The 21362-nt window shown below is 43.5% G+C and overlaps 1 protein-coding gene across 2 annotated transcripts in view; it reads left to right on the top strand.

The window, feature by feature from the left end:
• Nucleotides 1-21362, top strand: part of DNAH5 (dynein axonemal heavy chain 5) — a 208031-nt gene that overhangs the window by 65340 nt on the left and 121329 nt on the right. For both annotated transcript variants that reach the window (XM_084848148.1, XM_084848149.1), the window contains exons 20-32: nucleotides 822-1012; nucleotides 1106-1202; nucleotides 2816-2949; nucleotides 5049-5250; nucleotides 5592-5827; nucleotides 7183-7401; nucleotides 9818-9880; nucleotides 12046-12284; nucleotides 13350-13590; nucleotides 16328-16527; nucleotides 16616-16769; nucleotides 17018-17181; nucleotides 18642-18798. In XM_084848148.1, the coding sequence (XP_084704274.1) occupies nucleotides 822-1012; nucleotides 1106-1202; nucleotides 2816-2949; nucleotides 5049-5250; nucleotides 5592-5827; nucleotides 7183-7401; nucleotides 9818-9880; nucleotides 12046-12284; nucleotides 13350-13590; nucleotides 16328-16527; nucleotides 16616-16769; nucleotides 17018-17181; nucleotides 18642-18798 (2297 nt within the window). The remainder of the gene's footprint in view (nucleotides 1-821; nucleotides 1013-1105; nucleotides 1203-2815; nucleotides 2950-5048; nucleotides 5251-5591; nucleotides 5828-7182; nucleotides 7402-9817; nucleotides 9881-12045; nucleotides 12285-13349; nucleotides 13591-16327; nucleotides 16528-16615; nucleotides 16770-17017; nucleotides 17182-18641; nucleotides 18799-21362) is intronic.

Below are 21362 nucleotides of genomic sequence, written 5' to 3' on the forward strand. Positions count from 1 at the left end.
CATCCTCTGCCTCTCCCTACAGGGGTGTGCTTCACAAGCTAGTAGTATGCACAAGACAGGCATTAATGATCATTCAGAGCAGCTAAGGTTATTGATTGATTGATTGATTGATTGATTGAATTTCTTAATCGCCCATCTGGCCGGTCACCCGGCCACTCTGGGAGATGTACAATGGTACAATTTAAAACAGTAAAATTATACATTAAAACATTATTTAAAAATACCCTAACCCACCCCAAATGCCTGCCTGAATAGCCAAGTTTTCAGTGTGTGATGGAAGCTAATTAAAGAGGGGGCATGGCGGAATTCCCTAGGGAGGGCCTTCCACAGAGTGGGGGCCACCACAGAGAAGGCCCTCTCCCTCATCCTCACCAGCCTAGCTGTCCTGGCTGATGGGACAGAGAGAAGGCGTAGGGCACCCAACCCACTTCCCCTTGACGTCAGTAGAATAACTCGCTCTGCTGTGAATTGAGGTGGACTGAACCTCCAGATTTAGTGTTTCCTGGACATTGGGCCTTTCATTCAGAAATAGAATGCAAACAGATTGAAGGAAAAGTTTGCTTCAAACTAGAAGAATACATTGGAAATACTTTTTAATGAGTTTTTTTCTTGAAGATTATAGTTAAACAATCCTTCGTTGTTAGAGGCACATCTGCACTGACAGGATGTGTTTGTTTAAAGAGAAATGAGATGACACAGTGTAGAACACACCTGTGCTCATTGTTCAATATGCTCTCCATGTTTGGAAGACACAGATCTTATTTTTCTTCACGAGTCAATAAGTGGAGTAATAAGGATTGTATTTTTGCATTTCCATGTAGATACTGAGAATGCCTCCAAGCAGAAACAGAGTGCTCAGCCCATCTTTAAGGCTAGCGTTATCCTTTCTATTCCACATTTTGCTATGATGCCAACCCTTGACGAAGTACAGCAAACACTCAACAAAGCTGTGGACAGTATTGTAAGCATCATGAAAGGAGTTGGCCAATGGAGTAAGGAGAGACTATCAAAGGTATGTGGGTATATGTTTCTGAGAGCTTTTGTGATAACTTAACATTCAGTTTTCAATATTGCAGAATCTTTCCCCCCCCCTATTTTTGCATAGAAAAAGATGCTAGAAAGAAAAATGGCTGCTTTACAAAGTGACGGAGACAGCGATTCTGAAAACGAAATGAGAGCAAATGAAGTTGGAAACATCTGTGGTAATGTTTTGACCCTTCATTATTTATTTATGCATGAATACTGCCTCTGTTAGGCTTTAAATACAAAAGGTATGTTCAGACAAGGCTTTTATTATGCAGTTGCCTTGCCTCATTCATGGAATATTACAGGGGGTCCAGATTTCTTTAACCTGTAATCATCCCATGTTTTCCCACTGCTTCTTCTGTCCCCCTGCCCATCTGTTAAGGATGGAAACACGTAATAGCTACACAGTGACCTGGTTTGCATGATGATCACCGCAGCCCACTGCAACATGGTGGGTTGCGCACATGTGCGGGCTGCCATTTTGAATTTTCAACCCTCGGCGTGCGGTGGCCATGGTGTGTCGTGTTGTCTGAATTCTCAAACAACTCTGATGCCTGGGTTAGTATGACACAACAAACAACGGCAGCTCTCCCTCGGGGTTAAATATTCAAAATGGCCACACACATGCACTGCTACCCACCGTGGCTTAAATAAGCCATAGTGGGCTGCAGTGATTGTGCGAACCAGCCCAGTGTCTTTTGATTGGGAGCCCTCTGTAAGGAAGCACCCGAAGTCTGTCTACTGCTATGTAACACTACAGCACTGATGTAGCAATTGGCCACTGGACAAATACACTAAAAGATTTCCAGGTGAAATGCACCTCCATTTAGAATGTAGGACAGATAATTTCTCATCCCATTATAAGTTTGATATGCAAGTTCCAGAGCCAGAGCACCTCAGATTTATGGACTGAGTCAGAGCACAAAGTCAGGAAAGGGAAGAGACTAACAATGAAGACATATGGAAGGAGGAGAGTGATTGCAACACAAAGCCCTCTTTTCATGCTTGGGAGTGTCATTTAAACCTATCACTAGGTCCTCTCAGTCCTAACTCAGTGCCAACATAGACTATATAAAATGATGTGCAAGAGGCATACTAGCTGTTTGGGGCAGGGCCAGTTCACCCATTCACTTACATTCCTGAAGAGGGAATGCACCTGGGTCCTCCTCTGCCAGTTTTGGAATTCCAAAGAGAGTGCAGACCATCTTACATCAGCGGCCAGAAGCAAAAGAGTGGTAAACGAGAAGGAACTCCCTTTGAATGTGGGTTATTTAAAAAGAGTCCTGTGCATGATAGTATATGTCTTGTTTTGCTTTAAATATAACTGGAGAGTTCTGTACTTTTATTTATTTTTTTAGCTTAGGAAGGTTAGTGATAACTTAGGACACCAAACAAGCGAAGTTTGCAAATGTTCTTGATAACAGATATGCGGGCTCTTGCAAGCATGTTGAAGTCTCCAACCAAGGCAGTGAAAGCAGATAAGCTAGTCCCCTTGTGCTATAATATGTGAAGCTACTCAATTCCTGGTGTGAAGTGTAATGTACCGTCAGCTGCAGAAGCTCAAAAAGCTCTCAGGAAAGCCGTTTATCCAATCCAGAGCCCTTTATTTAACTTAACATCAATACATTGCATAAGTGTTGACATGGAATTTTAGGCTGTTTGTCACATAGACACACTGAAACCCAATCTAGATCAAAAACATTTTAGGGAAGGTTTACTTTTTTTTGCCCCTCTGAGGCCTACTGTATAAGTGGAATGTTTGTAATTGTGTGTGTATGTGTGTTTTCAGATACTGCTTCAGATACAGGCTCCCTGATCTTGCCTTCTATCCAAAGCAAGAACTACTACAAGACCATTTCGGAGAATAAGGAAATCATTAAACTGATGTCTGTTCTTAGTACTTCTATCAATTCCACCAAAAGGGTAAGCGAAGTGTAGAGAGGGAACCTTGCCTTTCAAAGGGAAAGCTGGAATTTCCCAAATTGGAACGGGAGAGGGTTATAGGCAGGGCTGTGGTCACAGGGCAGAGGATGAAAAGGAAAGAACAAGAGGAAGAAAGATGAAGAGGGGTTCGTCTGCTGCAGCGACTGACAGAAAAAGCAAAGTGTTCAAGTAGAAAAAGGGGGTTATTTAATCAAGGAGAGGCTGCAAGGGTTGACTAGAACAATTAACATGCTGTATGACTTGAGGCTGCTTCACATATTACATCCCCCCGATACCCATATGGGTACATACAACATTTTCTTAAGCCTAAAACTGTTAACACATGGCACACATATGTTTCTGTCTCTGTGTGTCATAAGAAGTACACAGGTCAGTGAGCCAGTATTTGTTTGGTGCTCCCAGCTATGTTTGCTGCTGCATAATGTATGAAGAAGCCCTTAGAACAGCCATAATTTTTAGTTAGTAACTTTATGTTTGGGGTTTTCCCCCCATTCTGGAGGCCCCAATCTTGACACTTCCTGAATATTCTCTCTAGGTATTAGGAATGTGCACAGGCCTCCCCCCCCCCCCACTTCAACTCTGACCATGATTTTGTGCTTCAGAAAATGGCCCGATTCTGCTCAGACCAATTCAGAATTGGTCTGCTTCAACTCGGTACTGAACCCGAGCTGAGGTTCAGAAATCCAGTGCTTCATCTTTCCCAGTGACTATCATGGAAAATCCCAAAATGGCTATAATTTTTTTTCTTCTTGGTCAGAATGGGATATTTATGGCCATAGTAGCCCCTCAGGACGGGATTTCACCTGCCAAATATCAGAGAAATAGGTACAGGGTCTTGTGTGCTATGTGGCTTTATAGTTTGATCTTTACAAAAAAAGAGAGAGAGAGCTGCTGATAACTGCTTTTTAATAAGTGGGCAGAATTGGATAAAAATTGGAGGGATAGTTGCCCCTCCTGAGGGGATCAAGCCTGCCAAGATTCAGAATGATCACTGCGCGGTGGGGGTGGGGGTATGGAAGACAAGCCTCAAATTTTTAAGGAGGACATGCTTATCGTCCTGTGTTCCTTGTAGACTGTTATTCTGAAAATGACAGACAGCCTAGAGGTGTCCCTAAGTAAGATACCTGCAAAGTTTCAGAAGGGTAGTGGTGGTTCATGTGGAAGGGGAGCCCTGCAGTTTTGTGGGTGGGGAATTAATTTGCTTCCCCTTCCCTCCTTCTGTGGGTTTTTTGGAGGGAGGGGATTTGTATGAACATGGCACACGTCCTAGAGGTGTCCCCAGGTGAGAAGGGTAGGTGCAGGGGCTATGGAGTTACAATGATTAGAAACCAGCGTGTGTGTGTGTGTGTGTTTCATGGTGAAGCCTGGTGGCCCTGTCCTTGCCCTCTCCCAAAGCACAACGATTGGACTGACCCTATGTCAGTCATTCAGCCACACTCCCTCCATCCCCCTTCCCATGCAGTGTTTAGAGCAGGGGTGGACAGTGTGTAGCCTTCCAGCTGTCTTGGCCTCCCACTCCCATGATCCCTCACCATTGGCTATGCTGGCTAGGGCTGATGGGGCCTAGTGGGGGCTGTGGCTGATGGGAAAACCTGGAGGGCCACAAGTTGCCCACCCCTGGTTTAGAGAAATGACAGCAATAGTTGCTATTTGGAGACACAGAGACCTAGTTTGCACGTAATGACAAGCCACCATGAGTTGTCTCGGCACTGGCTGCCATTTTTAAAATACAAGCCAAGGCCAAGGGCATGCTGCGGTTTGTCATCACGTGTGGACCTGGCTAGGGTGGGTTATTGGGATGGTTAACAAACCACCCAGTACCCATAGCCTGTTTTAGAGTTGTCTGGTATGTCTCCGAAACATGAGGCATTGATAAAACTTTGTTCTGGGGCAGCTTCTGTTCTGTTAGCTTCAGAGGGAAGCCTGCTTTGCCTCGGCAACCAGCAGAGCTGGAATGAAGCAACTTGCTTCTGTCTGGGCTTTGGACTTTGTCTGAATCTGATGCACATCCTTGCTAGGTATGAGGCAAAATATTGCAATGGAATTGGCTGTATACAATCAACTTCTTCATGTTTCAGGAAGTCCTTGCAGCCTTGGAACGTTTCAGATGTTACCATCATATCTGGCAGAGGGAGAAAGAAGAAACCATTGAAGACTTCATCAAAGAAACCCCATTGCTGTCTGAATTTGAATCCCAAATCCTGTATTACAGACACTTAGAAGTTGAAATTAACTCGGAGCCTGAATACATATGTGTGGGAACTGTTGCGCTGTTTACTGGTACAGTAATTTACTGAATTCAGTTGTCAGCAAATTCTGTTTAGCTGCTCTCAGTCTGAGGACACTGTTTAAAGCAACAAGAAAGCTGGAATCCTGTACACACTTACCAGGGAGTACGCTCCATTAAACTCAGTGGGATTTAATTCCGAGTAGGCATGCAGAGAAATGTGCTATAACTCTCCTTTTGCTCTTCTTGTCAGTTCTAATGAAATATATTATAATGTATCATAAAGCCATTTTTGTCAACCCTGTGGAATGGAAAGAAGGGGAAAAAATGGATGCAGGAAGGGATTTAGCACTATTTCCTTAACCAACTGTCACTGATTGAATTTCCCCCGTAGCGGACCTAAAGCTGGCCCTTACAACCGAAACCAAGGCTTGGATGATTGCATTTGGACGTCACTGTAACAAGAATTACAGGACAGAGATGGAAAACATCTTTACGTTTGTAGAGGAAATCAGCAAGAAGCTGAACCGTCAGATTAAAGACTTGGATGATATAAGGATAGCTATGGCTGCACTGAAAGAGATCCGAGAGCAACAGATCCCCGTAGATTTCCAAGTGGGACCAATCGAGGTAATTGGAAAGGGAACCTGTGCCAGTCACCTGCCCTGAGCTCTGGCACTGAATTGTGTCTGTTCCCCCATCCTAGCCCACAACTGCGGTTCTGTCGCAGTCTGTTCTGCTCTTTTATTATTATTCATTCACTCTATTTATACCCCACCTTTCCCCCCTATTGGGAATTCAAGGCAGCTTAAGAGCATCAAGACAACAATAACATTTCACACGAAAACTGATTGGATCTTACTGGCTCGGCTCTGTGCCTGTTGGTTCTTGCCTTAACCGTTGACACCAAGTGATGGATTCTGGAGAAAGAATGAGATTCTCACTTTTAATTCCATCCCACTTTTTTTTTTTTTTTACAAACAAATGAATAGATGAGCCTTTCATATATTTCTCCATGGCTCCAACCTTTATTGCATGTTCATGGTAATGCTTGCTAACCCTTCAACTAATAGTGCAGAATCTGTTGAAAGGATGGCCTGAAGTCATTTTGGCCAACAGTGATTGAGATGAGATGTCAATTAGTTCATCACGGTTTCAATTTAACTGTTAGCAACATGTAGGGATGTGTGAAACCTTCCTTGTATTTTTACATTGTTGAAAAGTGACATCAGATTTTTAGTGCATTTATCTGAACAAGTCGATATGCAATTTTTGCAAATGTGGGTTTTTCTGATTTGGAGCTTAACTCAGATCTGAGTCATGGCATACCATTCACTATTTGTTTAAAGGCATGGAGACCTTATTTATTGTCAGAAGCACATATATGCATATCCTTTATCTTGTAATAAATAGATAGATAGATAGATAGATAGATAGACTGCTTCTGACTGGGGGAGAAGCAGTTTAATTGTGCATAGTTCTCCATATGAAACACCGACCAGCTTTCTATTGCTCATCCAGTTCTCATTCAAAGCCCTGATGAGCTTGCTGTTGCTTGGGGTGTCAGCTATTGCTCAGTATAGCCCAGGCTTAATTGTGCAACAACTTGTGCACCAAAGCACCACTTTTTTTGCAGATCTGCCATACCTGTTGGGAAATACATGTATTCAGGGCATGTATCCACAGCTGTAAATACGTTCATGCTCAAAACCAAACATTCTAGATACTCACTGCATCTCTAGTGGCGTGTTGATGAGCTATGAATATAAGCTGTATCTGGTTGAGAAACATGAACTAGCTAGTTTAAAACTCCATGTCATCGTTGATTTTTAAAATACCTTTTACACTAGCCTAGCTCCCGTGCATCTTTGGCAGGACCACCCAGTGTGATTTTGATCTTGATGTTCCCAAAGGAATGTTTCATTATGTGCATACCTATATGTAGACTTTTTGATGGTCATAGATAACAAGCTTTGTCTTGGCAGGAGTCCTATGCAATGTTAAACAAGTATGAGTTACTGGTGGCAAAAGAAGAGATGGAAAAGGTAGACACGCTGCGTTACACCTGGGAGAAACTGCTGGTCCGAGCAAATGAAGTGCAGAATGAACTGGTAGCGTTACAGCCCAAGTTCAGAGGAGAGCTAATAAGCACGGTGGAGATATTTGTCGAAGACTGTGATCAGTACTACTTGGATTATGACAAGGTACAGGACTATAATGTATTGGGGGAAAATCATTTTCATTCTTGGATAAAGGTATTTTTTGGAAGCTGCCTGAAAATATGTCAGGTGTTAAAATCCGAAAGTAGATTGTACTGTTTTGATTGTGGTTACTTAACTGCCATCTTATCTTGATCCTCAGCTCAGGCCTTTAAAAAAAAATTAAATACAGGGCAGGTAATGGGAGATGATAGTCCACAATAAACCAAGAACGCTTGGTAATGGAGTGCAAAGAGCTAGGCTGCAGACAAACTGGCACTGAAGGATGGTGGGCGGGATTTTCTAGTCTATGGATGCCTTCCTCTTAAATAGGTTGTAAGGAAAAAGTGGCCTGCTCAAATTTGTACTCAATTGTATAAAATTGTACTCACATTTACAATTTATCAATGGGTTTTCTATCTTTATGGAAAGGTGGTTTACAAAACACTTTATAAGAATATATGTATGTATGTGTAAAGACAGAATAAAATCAGTCTCAGAAATAATAATTATCCTCTTAAAAGGCCAGCATCAGCCAGCAAATACCTATACAGAAAAATTTGCTTATCTCCACATCAGTCTTTTTAAATCTTTTTGTACGGAGGGAATTCCAGAATTATAATGTTGCACGCAGTAAGATTCTGACATCTCTTAAGAAACAGCAATGCCTACTTTGGGAAGGGTAACACATGACCGCATGGCTCTAAGATAATGGTTGGTTCACATTAGGGCTGGGCGAATGAGCCATGTTTGAGATCACTAGGATTCTCCGAACATCGTTTCATCACTCGTCTCATGCCTATGCCCGTTTGCATTTGCGAGCACTGCTCATTCTGCGCAGACAGGAAACTTGCTCAAATCGAGAAGTGATTGAATGGGAGATTTGTGCAAGTTTCCCCAAATGTGCACAGATTTCCTCATTTGTGCAACTTTCCTCCATAGGCTAAAGCGGGGTTGATTCAGTCTTCAGGGGAAATTTGCACAAATTAGGAAATTTGCACAGATCAAACTGGGAATTGGGAAAGAGAAACGTGAGCATGTATTTCACAATTTACAAATATTTTCAGTGGACACATGCTCGTGTTCATGTTCGGAGCTTCAGAGGGCATGTGTGTATGTTTTACGAGCAAAAACAAATTTCTCATACATCCCTAGTTCACATATGCATGCACATCATTCTACACCTGGTTACTGTCCATTTGATGTATCATGTTCCCCATTGAGTCCAGCTAATAATGATAGATACCGCAGTGACACAAGCAGCAGTTGGCTTATTTGGAAGCGGGAGAGAAGTCCGTGATGGAGCAGAGGCTGTGTTTACATTTTACCCTCCTTTTTCCTCTGTAATATCTGTACAGTCAGAAAGCAGCAAGGCTATACTGCTGATAGCTTCTGAGAACAGAGAGAGTGCTTTAGCCATAACAATAAATCTGCATTCCAGGAGGAAGATAAGACTGGTTGCTAGGAAACCAGGGGGCAGGTTGACCTTATTGATGGTGAAAAGAAAAACTTTTAAAAGGCAGGAAAAAGGAGATAGAGAGGGAAGAAAATTGAGCATTTTGCCTACCTGCTTTTTGTGATAGATTTAGCCCCAGGTTTTGTACCAGCTGGATATAAAAAGACAGTGAAGGACATTGAGGGCTACTCTTTTCTTCATCTTCTTCTTTTCTGTTTTAATATTCATATTTTTGTATTAATATGTATATTATACTCAGTTTCTGTATGAAACAAAGAGTTTAATGATGAGAAGGGCTCACATGTTTACATGGAATCTGAACCCTGAGCTAAAGGTGGTCCATTATGTCAGGGGATATATCAATCTCAAATTCAAGAATATTTTTTTCCTTCTATATTTTCTGAGGTGGCTTATTCAGGTTGCTGATAAATTCTCATTCAGAAGTGACTTGCAGCTAATTATGTGAACTAACTCCATTGAAAAGCTTTATGTTAGAAGTGACCATGGGTGATACAGAAGTTCTAGTTGAAGCGTAATGGCTTATGGAAGGCATCATTTGATACTGAAGGTATCAGGTGACAAAGATGCACATGTGGATCATCCCTCAGTGGCTGGATTTGCCACAAACACGGAGTGCTTCATTCTGCAGAGGTTCCTAGTCCATCCACATGGTACAAACCGTATGTTCCATTTATTTGGGCCCCTGTGGTGAATGCAGACGTTTGTGTCCTGGACGAAAAAGCATTGCCTTTTCCTGGAGTACCTAACAAACCCTTGATTGTCCACTGTCAAATCTAGGAGCTTTCGAAGCATGTGCCAAGGGAAGCAGCTTTCAGCGGTACTATAGCCACAATAGGGATGACAGATTTGAAGTTCTTAAAACCAAGGATGGCCTGTTTTCTGAAAGAGTTTATAAACTGATGTGTGACTTTTATTAATGCGATCAATCTTCTTTTCCTCTTCCAGAATGGTCCCATGGTGGATGGTATTGAGCCTCAGGAAGCTAGTGACAGGCTTATCATGTTTCAGGTATTCTTCCTGCCTTTTTGTTCCATTAATATAAAGCTTCCATAGATCTATCTGAACAAATGAATGAATGAATGAATGAATGAATGAATGGGTTCATTAAATACTACAGTATCAGCACTCCTGATGTGTCTCTAAACATATCTGCTTGGCTCCAAAGGTGCCCATCTGCAAGTGGAAAGCCTCTTCTGCTTATGGAAGGGCTGTTTCCAACCCAGCAGAAAAGCACTGCATGGGAGAAACAACCCCCAGATCATAAGAAGAACCCTACCAAATCAGAGCCCCCTCTAGTTCAGTGTTGTGTCTCCAATTTTCTATAGTGACCAATGAGATGCGTCTGGGAATCCCACAAGCAGGGCATGAAGGCAGTAGCCCTCTTCTGCTGTTGTTCCCCAGCAACTGGTATTCAGAGGCATGATGGCTCTGATCCTGGAGGTAGCATAGAGCCATCATGGCTAGTAGCCATTGTCACCTTCCATAAATTTGTCTAATCCCCTTTCAAAGCCGTCCAAGTCAGTGATGATTGCTGCATCTTGTGGAAGTGAATTCCATAGTTTAACAACGTGCTGTGTGAGAAATGACTTTCTTTGTCCTAAATCCCCTGCCAGTCAGTTTCATTGGATGATCCCAGGTTCCAGTGTTAAGAGAGAGGGAGAAAAAAATTAACTCTCTCCATTTTCTCCACAACATATGTAGTGTTCTAAACATTTCTTATGTCCCCCCGCCTTGGTCACCTTTTTCCTAAACCAAAAAGTCCCCAGTATTATAGCCTTCCATCATAAGGAAGGTCATTTGGTTCCCATTTTGGCACCTTTTCCAGTTCTACAGTATCCTTTTTCTCAATGGGGTGATTAGAACTATACACAGTATTTCCACAGCTGTCCCGTAGAGTTGTATAAGGGCATTACAGTATTGGCCATTCAGAGTTGAGAAATCCAGACAACATATGTTGCCATAAACTCTTGTGCAATTGTTTGCTCAAGCTCTAAGACCTTTTTATGGACTACATAGATATTTTCCTTATTCATCATGGATGCTTCCCGATGTGGGTAGTCTTAGCAGCAAGCAATCATTGCTCTTCCACTTCAACCTGCAAACAGAATAGCAACTCTGCAGTCCAAACATCATTCTGTAGCTGGGCAAGCATTCCCTCTCTCTCCAGCCCCAACTATTGGGAGATGGGTTATTTTTGTGGGAACATAGCATATGAGGGGGAAGGGTTAAACATTCCCTCCTCACTCACTGCCCTCTAGATTGTGATTGGTGCTCCCCCCCATCCTCCTTTGCTCCCCCATGCCTGCAGTTTAGTAGGTAAAAAAGAAGCAGATGTAAGATGGGTCAAAGTGATAGAGTTGGTTCCTAGAGAGGAGGGACCGATCATAGAGAAAGAAATGGCTAAAGCAACCTATACAGGCCATTACCAGACAACAAAGCAACAGAACAGCTGTGTGATGGCTGGGGTGATTGTGTAGCTGTTCCATTGTGTTGTATTTTCTGAGCCCTGAAAAAAACTTGTAGCTGAATGGGGAAACATGGGAGGTGGTGGTTTTTCTCATGATGTCGTGCAGATGCCCTATAAAAAGCAAGTGAACAAAGCATGGCTATTCCACAGCACGTGTCCAGTGGGGGAAACAGCCCATCTTCCATTTTATGCAATCAGCCCTGACCTGCACCACTACTACATATTCCTGCACATATCCTGTGTAGTGATATTGTTGCAGCTGGATGTACATGGGAATGTATGGTGAGATCCAAACATTATACTTGCAGAGACATGTGGGATTTAGGTCTTTTTGTAAATGTATCCAATGATCTCCCTATGTACATCGTTATTGCAGGTGTGTATGACTGACAGTTTTGAAGGAGATGGAAGTCCTGTTACCAGGGTCAGCTCATTTTTTTCAGCAAAATCGTAAAACTAGCATGTCCAAGTGGGAATTGAGAGGGAGGGGAAAAAAAACCTGTGACCAATTCCATCTTTTGGGGTTTGCCTCTTTAGTCTTGTTTACTTGGGCTATTGATTGAATTTGATTATTGTAAGGGCTATTGATTGATTTACTTGGGCTATTGACTGTTTTAGATGAATGGTGTTCTTGAGCAGTATTCATTTTATTCTTTGTGACGTTAAGAACTATAAGTATTCTCAGACTTTTAATTTTAAACCTTAGAATCGATTTGACAACATTTATCGGAAGTACGTCACCTACACTGGGGGTGAAGAGCTTTTCGGTTTGCCTGTTACTCAGTACCCTCAGCTCCTTGAGATCAAGAAGCAGCTGAACTTGTTACAGAAGCTTTACAGCCTGTACAACAACGTCATTGACACCGTAAATGGATACTATGATATCCTCTGGTCAGAAGTGAACATAGAGAAGATTAATAATGAACTCCTTGAGTTTCAGAACAGGTAGGGAAAACATAGGGATCCTAGATCTGTACTTAGCATAAGTTGCTGTGATCTGTTATCAGGGCTGGGTGGAGTGAGACATATATTTGCTCCTTGAAATTGGGTGCTAATTTTTAGCTGCTTAAAGCAGATCTTTCAAAGAGCAATGGAAGGAAGGTTTCGCCTCAGTTAATTGCTTTTTATTTACTTAATCTTCTTTAGCATCTGTCTTTGTTTCACTCATTTCATTTTCATCCTTTGCGGTGTTGCTCCCAGATTAAGTTTTCAACACTTCTGATAATTGCAAAGGTATTGGGACTCTTCACTGAGAAGTAGATGTGTCTTGTGTATAAATGGAAAAATTGATTATGGAACCTCTTTTAAAAGAAGGTTTATTAAGCCATAAACTGGATTTTCTTTCATTTACTACAGATAAAAAGCCCTTTAATCCACCACAGAAGCTGGTGTCGATTCTGCAAATAAGCATCAGACCTGATGGTAGAGAAGAAAACAAATTGTTAAAGATGCTTTTACACTGACTACAGCAGGGATGGGCAACTTGTGGCCCTCCAGATGTTTTGGCCTACAACTCCCACCAGCCCTGGCCAGCATAGCCAATGGTGAGGGATGATGGGAGTTCTAGTCCAGCATCATCTGGAGGGCCACATGTTGCTGACCCCTGGGCTACAGTCTTGGATGCCCTACATATCACTTTATACTATTCCTTTAAAGTTTGTGTAAGTTCTGCTGTGCTTTTGTTCTCCTTTGACCAGGTGGGCCTTGGCCAAATTATCATCATCATCATCATCATTATATATTATAATAATTATGATTATAATAATTATAATCATAAAACCTTACGGAGCTTTAAGGATAGATAAATAATTATATGGTGTTCTGCATACTGCAGAGTTTTTATAGAAGTGATGAAAAGGGCAATCCTATACACACTTACCTGGGAATAAATCCCGTTGAACTTGTGGGGTGTACCTCTGACGAGACTTGGATAGCATTATGACTGCTCTGTGAAACTATTTCAAATAGTGCTAACATTATTTTGGGGGGGGGTGTTTTGTGTGTATCCAGGTGCCGTAAACTTCCCCGAGCTTTGAAGGAGTGGCAAGCATTTCTAGATCTTAAGAAAACAATTGATGACTTTAGTGAATGTTGCCCTTTGCTTGAGTTAATGTCCAATAGAGCCATGATGGCGCGTCACTGGAAGCGCATCACTGATCTCACTGACCACAGTTTTGATGTTGAAAATGAGACTTTCAAACTCAGGAACATCATGGAGGCACCTTTGTTGAAATATAAAGAAGAGATAGAGGTATTAATGCTGAGAGGATTGAGATTGGCCCAGGCCCAGTAGTCAGTGGTATAACAACATCCCTAATATAGAAATGTAGGATCTACCTGACTGTATTCTCCCTTCCACTCCACCTAGTTCCAAACAATACGTTAGCATTTCAGTCAGCATATTCTGTAGCAGAAGAACTGAAGGAAGACAAGCAAATTATTTTATTACATTTGGAACAATACTTTGGCTGGTCTCATTTACTTGCCCATAGGGTTGTCAAAATGAAGGTACTTCCTGCAAAAAGATAGCTGAACTTCGGTACACACAGTAGAAGCCACCTCGATCACTTAGGGAGCAATCCTATGGCTGCTAGTCAGCGGCTAGATGGCTATAGGATATGTGGCTATCCAGGAACCGACCTTAACCCCGTTCCATGCTACCTCACATGCAGTGTGAAACAGCCCCGCGCTCGGAAGAGGAGCACAGAGTGGCCAAAATGGGGCATTCCAGGGTGGGAAAGGCAGAAATGCTGGTACGACACATCTTATGTGTCGTCTGACAGCCTCCTCCCCTGCTCTGCCTTCCTGCGGCTGTACAGCTGAAATCAGCTGTCTAGTTGCAAATGCAGGGCAGGAAAAGTGCAGAAGAAATGATCCCCTCTGTGCTTCTCCTGCCCTACATTGGATAGGCGATTGCTCCCAAGTTTGGAGGCGGCCGCCTATCCCCATAGGATTGCACCCTAAAAGTCTGAAAACAGGACATCTTTGTGTTCGCTCACAAGTCAGGATGTTCATTCAGCCCATCTAGTGATCGCAGCCAACAGATGTGGCAAGAGGAGGGTGCAGGAGCTACCTGTTCACACACTTGGATCAGGGCGGAGGGATTTCCAGGGACAGGGCAATTTCAACCGACTGTCAAGAACATATAGATGCTTGCAGAATGCTAGCCGTGTGTATTAGTTTATTATATGCTTTTGTGTGCTTTTCTTCCTCCAGTAAGCTCTCAGTAGTGCATATGGAGGTTTCTATGAGGTCCAGGCATATCTGGGCCAGGCTTTTAGGTTGAAGAGATTCAGCATTGCAACTACGTCAGGAAATTTCATATTATTTTCTGCCACCATTTTCTAGTGAGATGCCTTGAATTCACATATCCACTTTATTGTATTGATGAGAGAACAAACTGATTGGCTGATCAGCAGTCCATAGGAATTCATGGGTTGTGTTCATCCCCAGAAAAACGCTTTGCCTTGGATGAGGAGGAGTGGCGGCACTGGAGCACGCTTGGGCTGTGATGGTCCTGCTAGGCCTGTCATGAATACAAGCAATTGCTGCTAGAACAGTTGTCAAGGGCCGAATCCTATGCACGTTTAGACAGAAAAAAGGCCGACAACTCCCAGCATTTCCCAGCCAGCAATGCTGGGAATTGTCGGCCTTTTTTCTGTCTAAACTTGCATAGGGTTGTGCCCGGAATGTATCAATCAGACAAGGGCTAACTTATGTTGTGGGACAACAAGTCTCACACAATTTGTCTCCTAAGCAGTTTGTGCTCTGCAGGCTTTTGTCCACCAGCTGCTCTTACTCCTCCGCCAGTCCCCATATCGATCTTGTCTCCCTTGATAGCTCCACGCCCTCTTTCCTTTCCCCACCATTTGGAAGGTAATTGTTCCCAGAATCCTGCTCCCACCCAGCAGCGGCCTGGGCGGATTGCTAGGCCAAACTGCTGGCAGCGGCTGTGCGGCAACTGAGGTGGGAGACAAATTCCCACCCATACCTTTAAGTGCTGGGAGGCGGCGCTAGAGGCAGGGGTGTCTCCAGCAGCACCCTGGGAGCACGTGGTTTCTGCACAAGGGAGGACTGTCCAGTCAGCTACTGGATGCTGTGTTGCCCCTGCAGTGGGCGTCGAACTCTTAGGGTAGAAGTGCCAAGATAGTGATAAACTGGACTCAAAGGTTTGCTTACAAGGAGACTTTATTGGGTAACTTACAGCACACAGGCGTACCCAACGGTTGGATCAGACAACTTCTCTGAACCACAAGCCATTGGGTCAAATGGGTCTTATACTCCACAGATTAGCAATAAGTGTTTCAGCGGCATGCGCCCTTGCATTCATTCTCAGCATAAACTAACAGCACTTGGTTCTCAAGCACAAGATGCTTTAAGGTAAACAGCCTCTGCTTCTCAGGCTCATCAGTGATAAGACATTCTCCTCATTAGCGAGGAATGTTCTGAGAAGGCTGTTGTCGGCCTTTTGACTCATCTGCACATGCTCAGAGGCTTACTAGCATGGGAATTGCACCAATAATGAACTTAAGCAAGCATCATGGATCTCTAGGCCCCTCTAACACTACAAATGACTTGGCTACACTCCTGGGGCCAGTACAGATGCTTGCAGGGTATTGACTAGAACTCCCTCTGGCTCCACTGCTGCCCACCAGTGCCTAAAGTATGGGTGTGAATTCCGTGCTCCTCCGCTAATCACTAACCCTCAAGCAAAGACTGGATTACTCGACTCACTACCAAGGCACTGGATGATCATTCATCAGCTCATCACTCAAATGAAACGTGCTGTTGCTGAGCATGAACCATGGCTTTGCTGACCACATTGCACAGCTGGGCACGGCCACATGGACTGCCTTGGGAGTGTTGGGTCTTCCCTGAAACGATGTGTGTGCTGCCCCTTCTAGGTCCTGTTGCACTGGAGGACCTTCCGATATGTTAGGTGCAAAGTTGTTAAGTTCTCTGCTGAAATTTTGCTGTCAATTTGGTAGGATGTCTGCATCAGTGCGGTGAAGGAGAGGGACATTGAACAGAAGCTGAAACAAGTGATTGCCGAGTGGGACAACAAAACATTTACTTTTGCTAACTTTAAAACCCGTGGGGAGCTGCTCTTGAGGGGAGACAGCACTTCTGAAACAATTGCAAGCATGGAAGACAGCTTGATGGTACTCGGCTCCCTGATGAGCAACAGGTAACATGGTAGACCTTTTTTTTTCTTCTCGCTAGATATTTCTGTGATCATTTTTAATGACCTTGCTGAGCATGTGTCATTATTTCAGGTACAACACCCCATTCAAGGCTCAGATACAGAAGTGGGTACAGTACCTGTCTAACACAACTGACATAATTGAGAACTGGATGACAGTGCAGAATTTGTGGATATACTTGGAGGCTGTCTTTGTGGGTGGAGACATTGCCAAACAGCTTCCAAAGGTAAGAGCCTGTACTTTGCCTTATGGCATCTGCAGCTGGTGTTAAGGCAATCTGAGGACTTAAAATGTTTGGCCCCAGCAGCTTAACACACACCGGAACATGTGGCCAATGATCCACTTGATGTGGCCACAACAGAAGAGCATGAGAAACGGAACACATTGACTGCTGAAGATGATCTTCTCTTAAGTCCTGATATGTATGGATCTTATAGTAATTGAGATGCCTCCATCATTTGTATCTTAAAACAGGAAGCCAAACGTTTCTCTAACATCGACAAATCATGGGTGAAGATCATGACCCGAGCCCATGAAATACCAAATGTGGTCCAGTGCTGTGTTGGGGATGAAACCATGGGACAGCTGCTGCCCCATTTGTTGGATCAGTTGGAAATTTGTCAGAAGTCTCTTACAGGGTGAGGCTGCTTATGGAGAAATGCTTCAGTAGTGGGCAATCAAGTATGGTAGAAGAAATTATATCCCATGTGTTGCTTTACCACTCCCTTAAGTGGTTGACATAGATCAGGCCTGCAGCTGTTGGTATTATCATGGTCAGAACTAGAAGCTGAGGCAATGCTATAGGGGTTGTGAGGTAATCTTACTTTATAATAATTCTTAAGAAATGAGAGAATGATATAACCTACAGTTTAAGGCCTTTCTCAAAGCCTATCAGTTGTGTAAATGCCCACTTAAAGCTAAAGAAGTATTCAAGTATATTTGTTCCCCTTTTTGTAAGTATTCTGGTATACTAGTCTTGAATATCAAAAAGCAGAGCACATATTGTTTCACTTTTGACAGAAAATGCCCTTAGCTAGTAAAACATTTTTGGGGGTGGGGAGTTTAGTATGTTGGTTTGTTTGCTTGAAATTTCCAAACTGATGGTAATAGCTAATTTGTTATTTTTTTTAAACCCACATGCCTAGTACCAAAATAGGCAACTGGCTGAAGTGTGAGCTGGCAAACAAACGAGAAAGTCTTCATTTAACCAGTTTCCTGTTTTCTTTCTGAACTGAAAAACTATGGCTAATGTATTTGGAACAAACCAACATATTAAGCCAACACTAAACTAATATTTAGCATGTGAACACTGGGCTCATGTGCTTCCCATGGGTTGAGGAATAGATTGGAAGCACCCGCTTCCAAACTAACTGGAGTTCCCCATGATGTCCAAACTTGGGAAACTCTTGTTAGTTTTAGGGAAAGGCAACCTGGTGCCTTTCAGATATCTTGGACCACAACTCTTATAATCCTTGTCCATTGGCCATGCTGCTGAGGCTTATGGGAGTTGTAGTCCCAAACATCTGGAAGGTGCCAGGTTGCCAACCCCTTGTTCAAACGAGTTTGGAGATCACAGGGAACTATGGTTCGTTTCAAAGCAGAAGCAAAAACTTCTGATCTTCTTTTAGCCAAGCCAGAGGAGGAGAGGGGAGCAGGGAGTGCACAAGCCTGAGGATCCATGCATGCCTTGTTTTCAGAATATTTATTTGAATGAAATGTGGATCCTGAAACACTGTAAGGTTGAGTAAAACCAAGAGTTTGTTATAGGAGTAACACTACTTTAAGCTCTAGTTATTCATAGCTGCGGCTCTGGCTTTTTCTTGCTAGCTTCTCATCATTTAAATTAGGTATGTCTGGGTGATAAGCAGCCTTCATTAGTACATGCAACAAATGGCTTGCAATGCCAGGCAGTAACATCAAAGCATTTGTAAGCCCCCTGGAGCATGGTGAAGCTCAACATCTATCATTAATGATGTATTCTTTAGTCTTAATGGGATGATGGGAAGACTTGATCACTGAAAGACTACGACAAAGCCCGGCTTACAAAAGTTGTGTTCTATAATCTTGCCACATTTCTTTTATTTTTGTTCAAATCCAGGTACTTGGAGAAGAAGCGGCTTTCATTTCCCCGTTTCTTCTTTGTGTCAGACCCTGCTCTCCTGGAGATCCTGGGCCAAGCTTCGGATTCTCACACAATACAGGCTCACTTGCTAAATGTCTTTGATAACATCAAAACTGTAAAATTCCATGAAAAGGTTTGTGTAACTGTAACATCAGTCTTACAAGGGGAGTAATGGTTGTCTGAGGTTCAGGGTGCATGCCAGTCCCTTGGGAACCCCGGCCTAACCTCAGGGGGCTCAAATACAGGACGTCATCTTGGAACCCAATGAAATCATTCACCTTGCTGCTCTCCACTCAGGGCCCCTCCCCACCTATGTAGCCACTCGTCTGTTGAGCTTAGAGTAGACAAAGAGGTTGGTTTCTCAGGTGAGGCTCAGCTGCTGCTGTCATCATGCATAGCACAAGTGAATTACCTAAGGAAGTCCAGGGAAGTCTGTTTTTATTAAGTTTTTAACATCTAGGCCAGCTGTCCCCAACCTGGTGTCCTGAATTTTTGGACTCAAACCCCAGCTAGTATGGTCAATGTTCAGGAATGCTGAGAGTTGCAGTCCGGAACATCTGGAAGGCACCAGGTGGGGAAAAGTGATCTAGGCCACCTCACCTACTCCATGTCTCATAAAGCTGGAGTGGATAGAAAATAAAAGCATATACTGAAGTGTCAGATTTAGCATTCTAATTATGGTAGGAAAGGTAGGAGGGCCATTAATGAAATCCACATGCCCCCAATCTCTGACTCTCCCTAATTTTAACCAAATCACACCTTCCACTGTCCTCCAAAAGGGGGAGGACTTAAGGGGGCCATCACAAAAGGTAAGTGTGTGTGTGTGTGCCCTCTGGCATAAGGTGAGGAAAAATGGAGTAGAGGATACTCCTTGGAAAAGGGTGACAGTTAGGAGAAGAAGAACTAGATGCCACTCTGCACCAGTAGAAGCAGTGGAGCTGTGGAACTGATTCCAGGTACTTGCGGGTGAGACTGGAGGACACCCTGCAGAGGAAGAATTACAGGGGAACCTGCATGAGAATGAGCAAGAGGCTGAAGGTCAGTCAAGCAGAGGCAATGAAACCCAGGCCTACAGCAACAAGAAGAGAAGAGTAGTAGTAGTGGGAGACTCCTTGCTGCGTGGGATCGAGACCCAAGTATGTCACGAAGACCCATGGACTCACCAGGTATGTTGTCTCCCGGGAGGATGGATTAGAGACGTGACTGAAAGGTTGCCTGCACTCATAAAGCCCACTGACAGGTATCCCTTTCTTCTCATCCATGTGGGAACAAATGATACCGCCAAGCGGAGCTACGAAGAAATCACGTCAAACTTCGAAGCTTTGGGAAGGAAACTTAAGAACTGTGGGGCCTAGATAGTTTTCTCATCCATCCTTCCAGTAGTTAGAAGAGGGATAGAAAGGGAAAGAAAAATACACCGGGTGAATGACTGGCTATGAAGGTGGTGCCAGCGCGAGAGATTTGGATTCTGGGACCATGGCCTATACTTCCTGGAAGATGGACTGTTGGCAAGGGATGGGTTGCACCTCACAAAGGCTGGGAAGAATTTGTGTGGCCACAGCATGAAGAACTTCATCAGGAGGGCTTTAAACTGAATCCTACGGGGAAGGGAGATGTAAAGTGGGGGGTAACAATGGACGAAGGCTCATGCACCGCAACGGAAAGAACAGCTCTAATAGTGTCCAATAATAGTCTTCAGACACATGTAGGAAGAAAGCCAGACTATGAAGCACATGGTCTTTGATGTCTATATACTAATGCCCAGAGTATGGGAAACAAACAGAATGAACATGAACTCTTAATACAAGAGGGAAATTATGACTTATTATTACATATTATTACATATCTCTGCTAATGGCAGAAAGCAAAGAGGATCTAAAGAGCCTCTTGTTGAGGGTGAAAGAGGAGAGTGCAAAAGCTGGTTTGAAACTCAACATTAAAAAAACGAAGATCATGGCATCTGGCCCCATCACTTCCTGGCATATAGAAGGGGAAGAAATGGAAGCAGTGACAGATTTTATTTTCTTGGGCTCCAAGATCACCGCAGATGGTGACTGTAGCCATGAAATTAAAAGACGCTTGCTCCTTGGGAGGAAAGCTATGGCAAACCTAGACAGCATAGTCAGAAGCAGAGACATCACCTTGCCAACAAAGGTCCGTCTAATCAAAGCTATGGTTTTCCCAGTAGTAATGTATGGCTGTGAGAGCTGGACTATAAGGAAGGCTGAGCGCCGAAGAATTGATGCTTTCGAACTGTGGTGCTAGAGAAGACTCTTACGAGTCCCCTGGACTGCAAGGAGGTCAAATCAGTCAGTCCTCAAGGAAATCAACCCTGAGTGCTCATTGGAAGGACAGATACTGAAGCTGAAGCTGAAATATTTTGGCCACCTAATGCGAAGGGAAAACTCTCTGGAAAAGACCCTGATGCTGGGAAGGACTGAAGGCAAAAGGAGAAGGGGACGGCAGAGGATGAGATGGCTAGATAGTATCACCGATGCAATGAATATGAACTTGAGCACACTCCGGGAGAGAGCGCAGGACAGGAAGGCCTGGCGTGCTATGGTCCATGGGGTCACGAAGCGTCGGACACGACTGAACGACTGAACAACAACAACACATATCTCTGCACAGAAATACAGGAGGATGAGCTTCGTAGCCACATCGAGAGCATCTGGATCAAAATAAATGGAGCAAAGA

Source organism: Heloderma suspectum, chromosome 4 (genome assembly GCF_057233095.1).
Source record: "Heloderma suspectum isolate Gila_16-S chromosome 4, 16-S_ref, whole genome shotgun sequence".
In the NCBI taxonomy this organism is placed as follows: Eukaryota; Metazoa; Chordata; class Lepidosauria; order Squamata; family Helodermatidae; genus Heloderma; species Heloderma suspectum.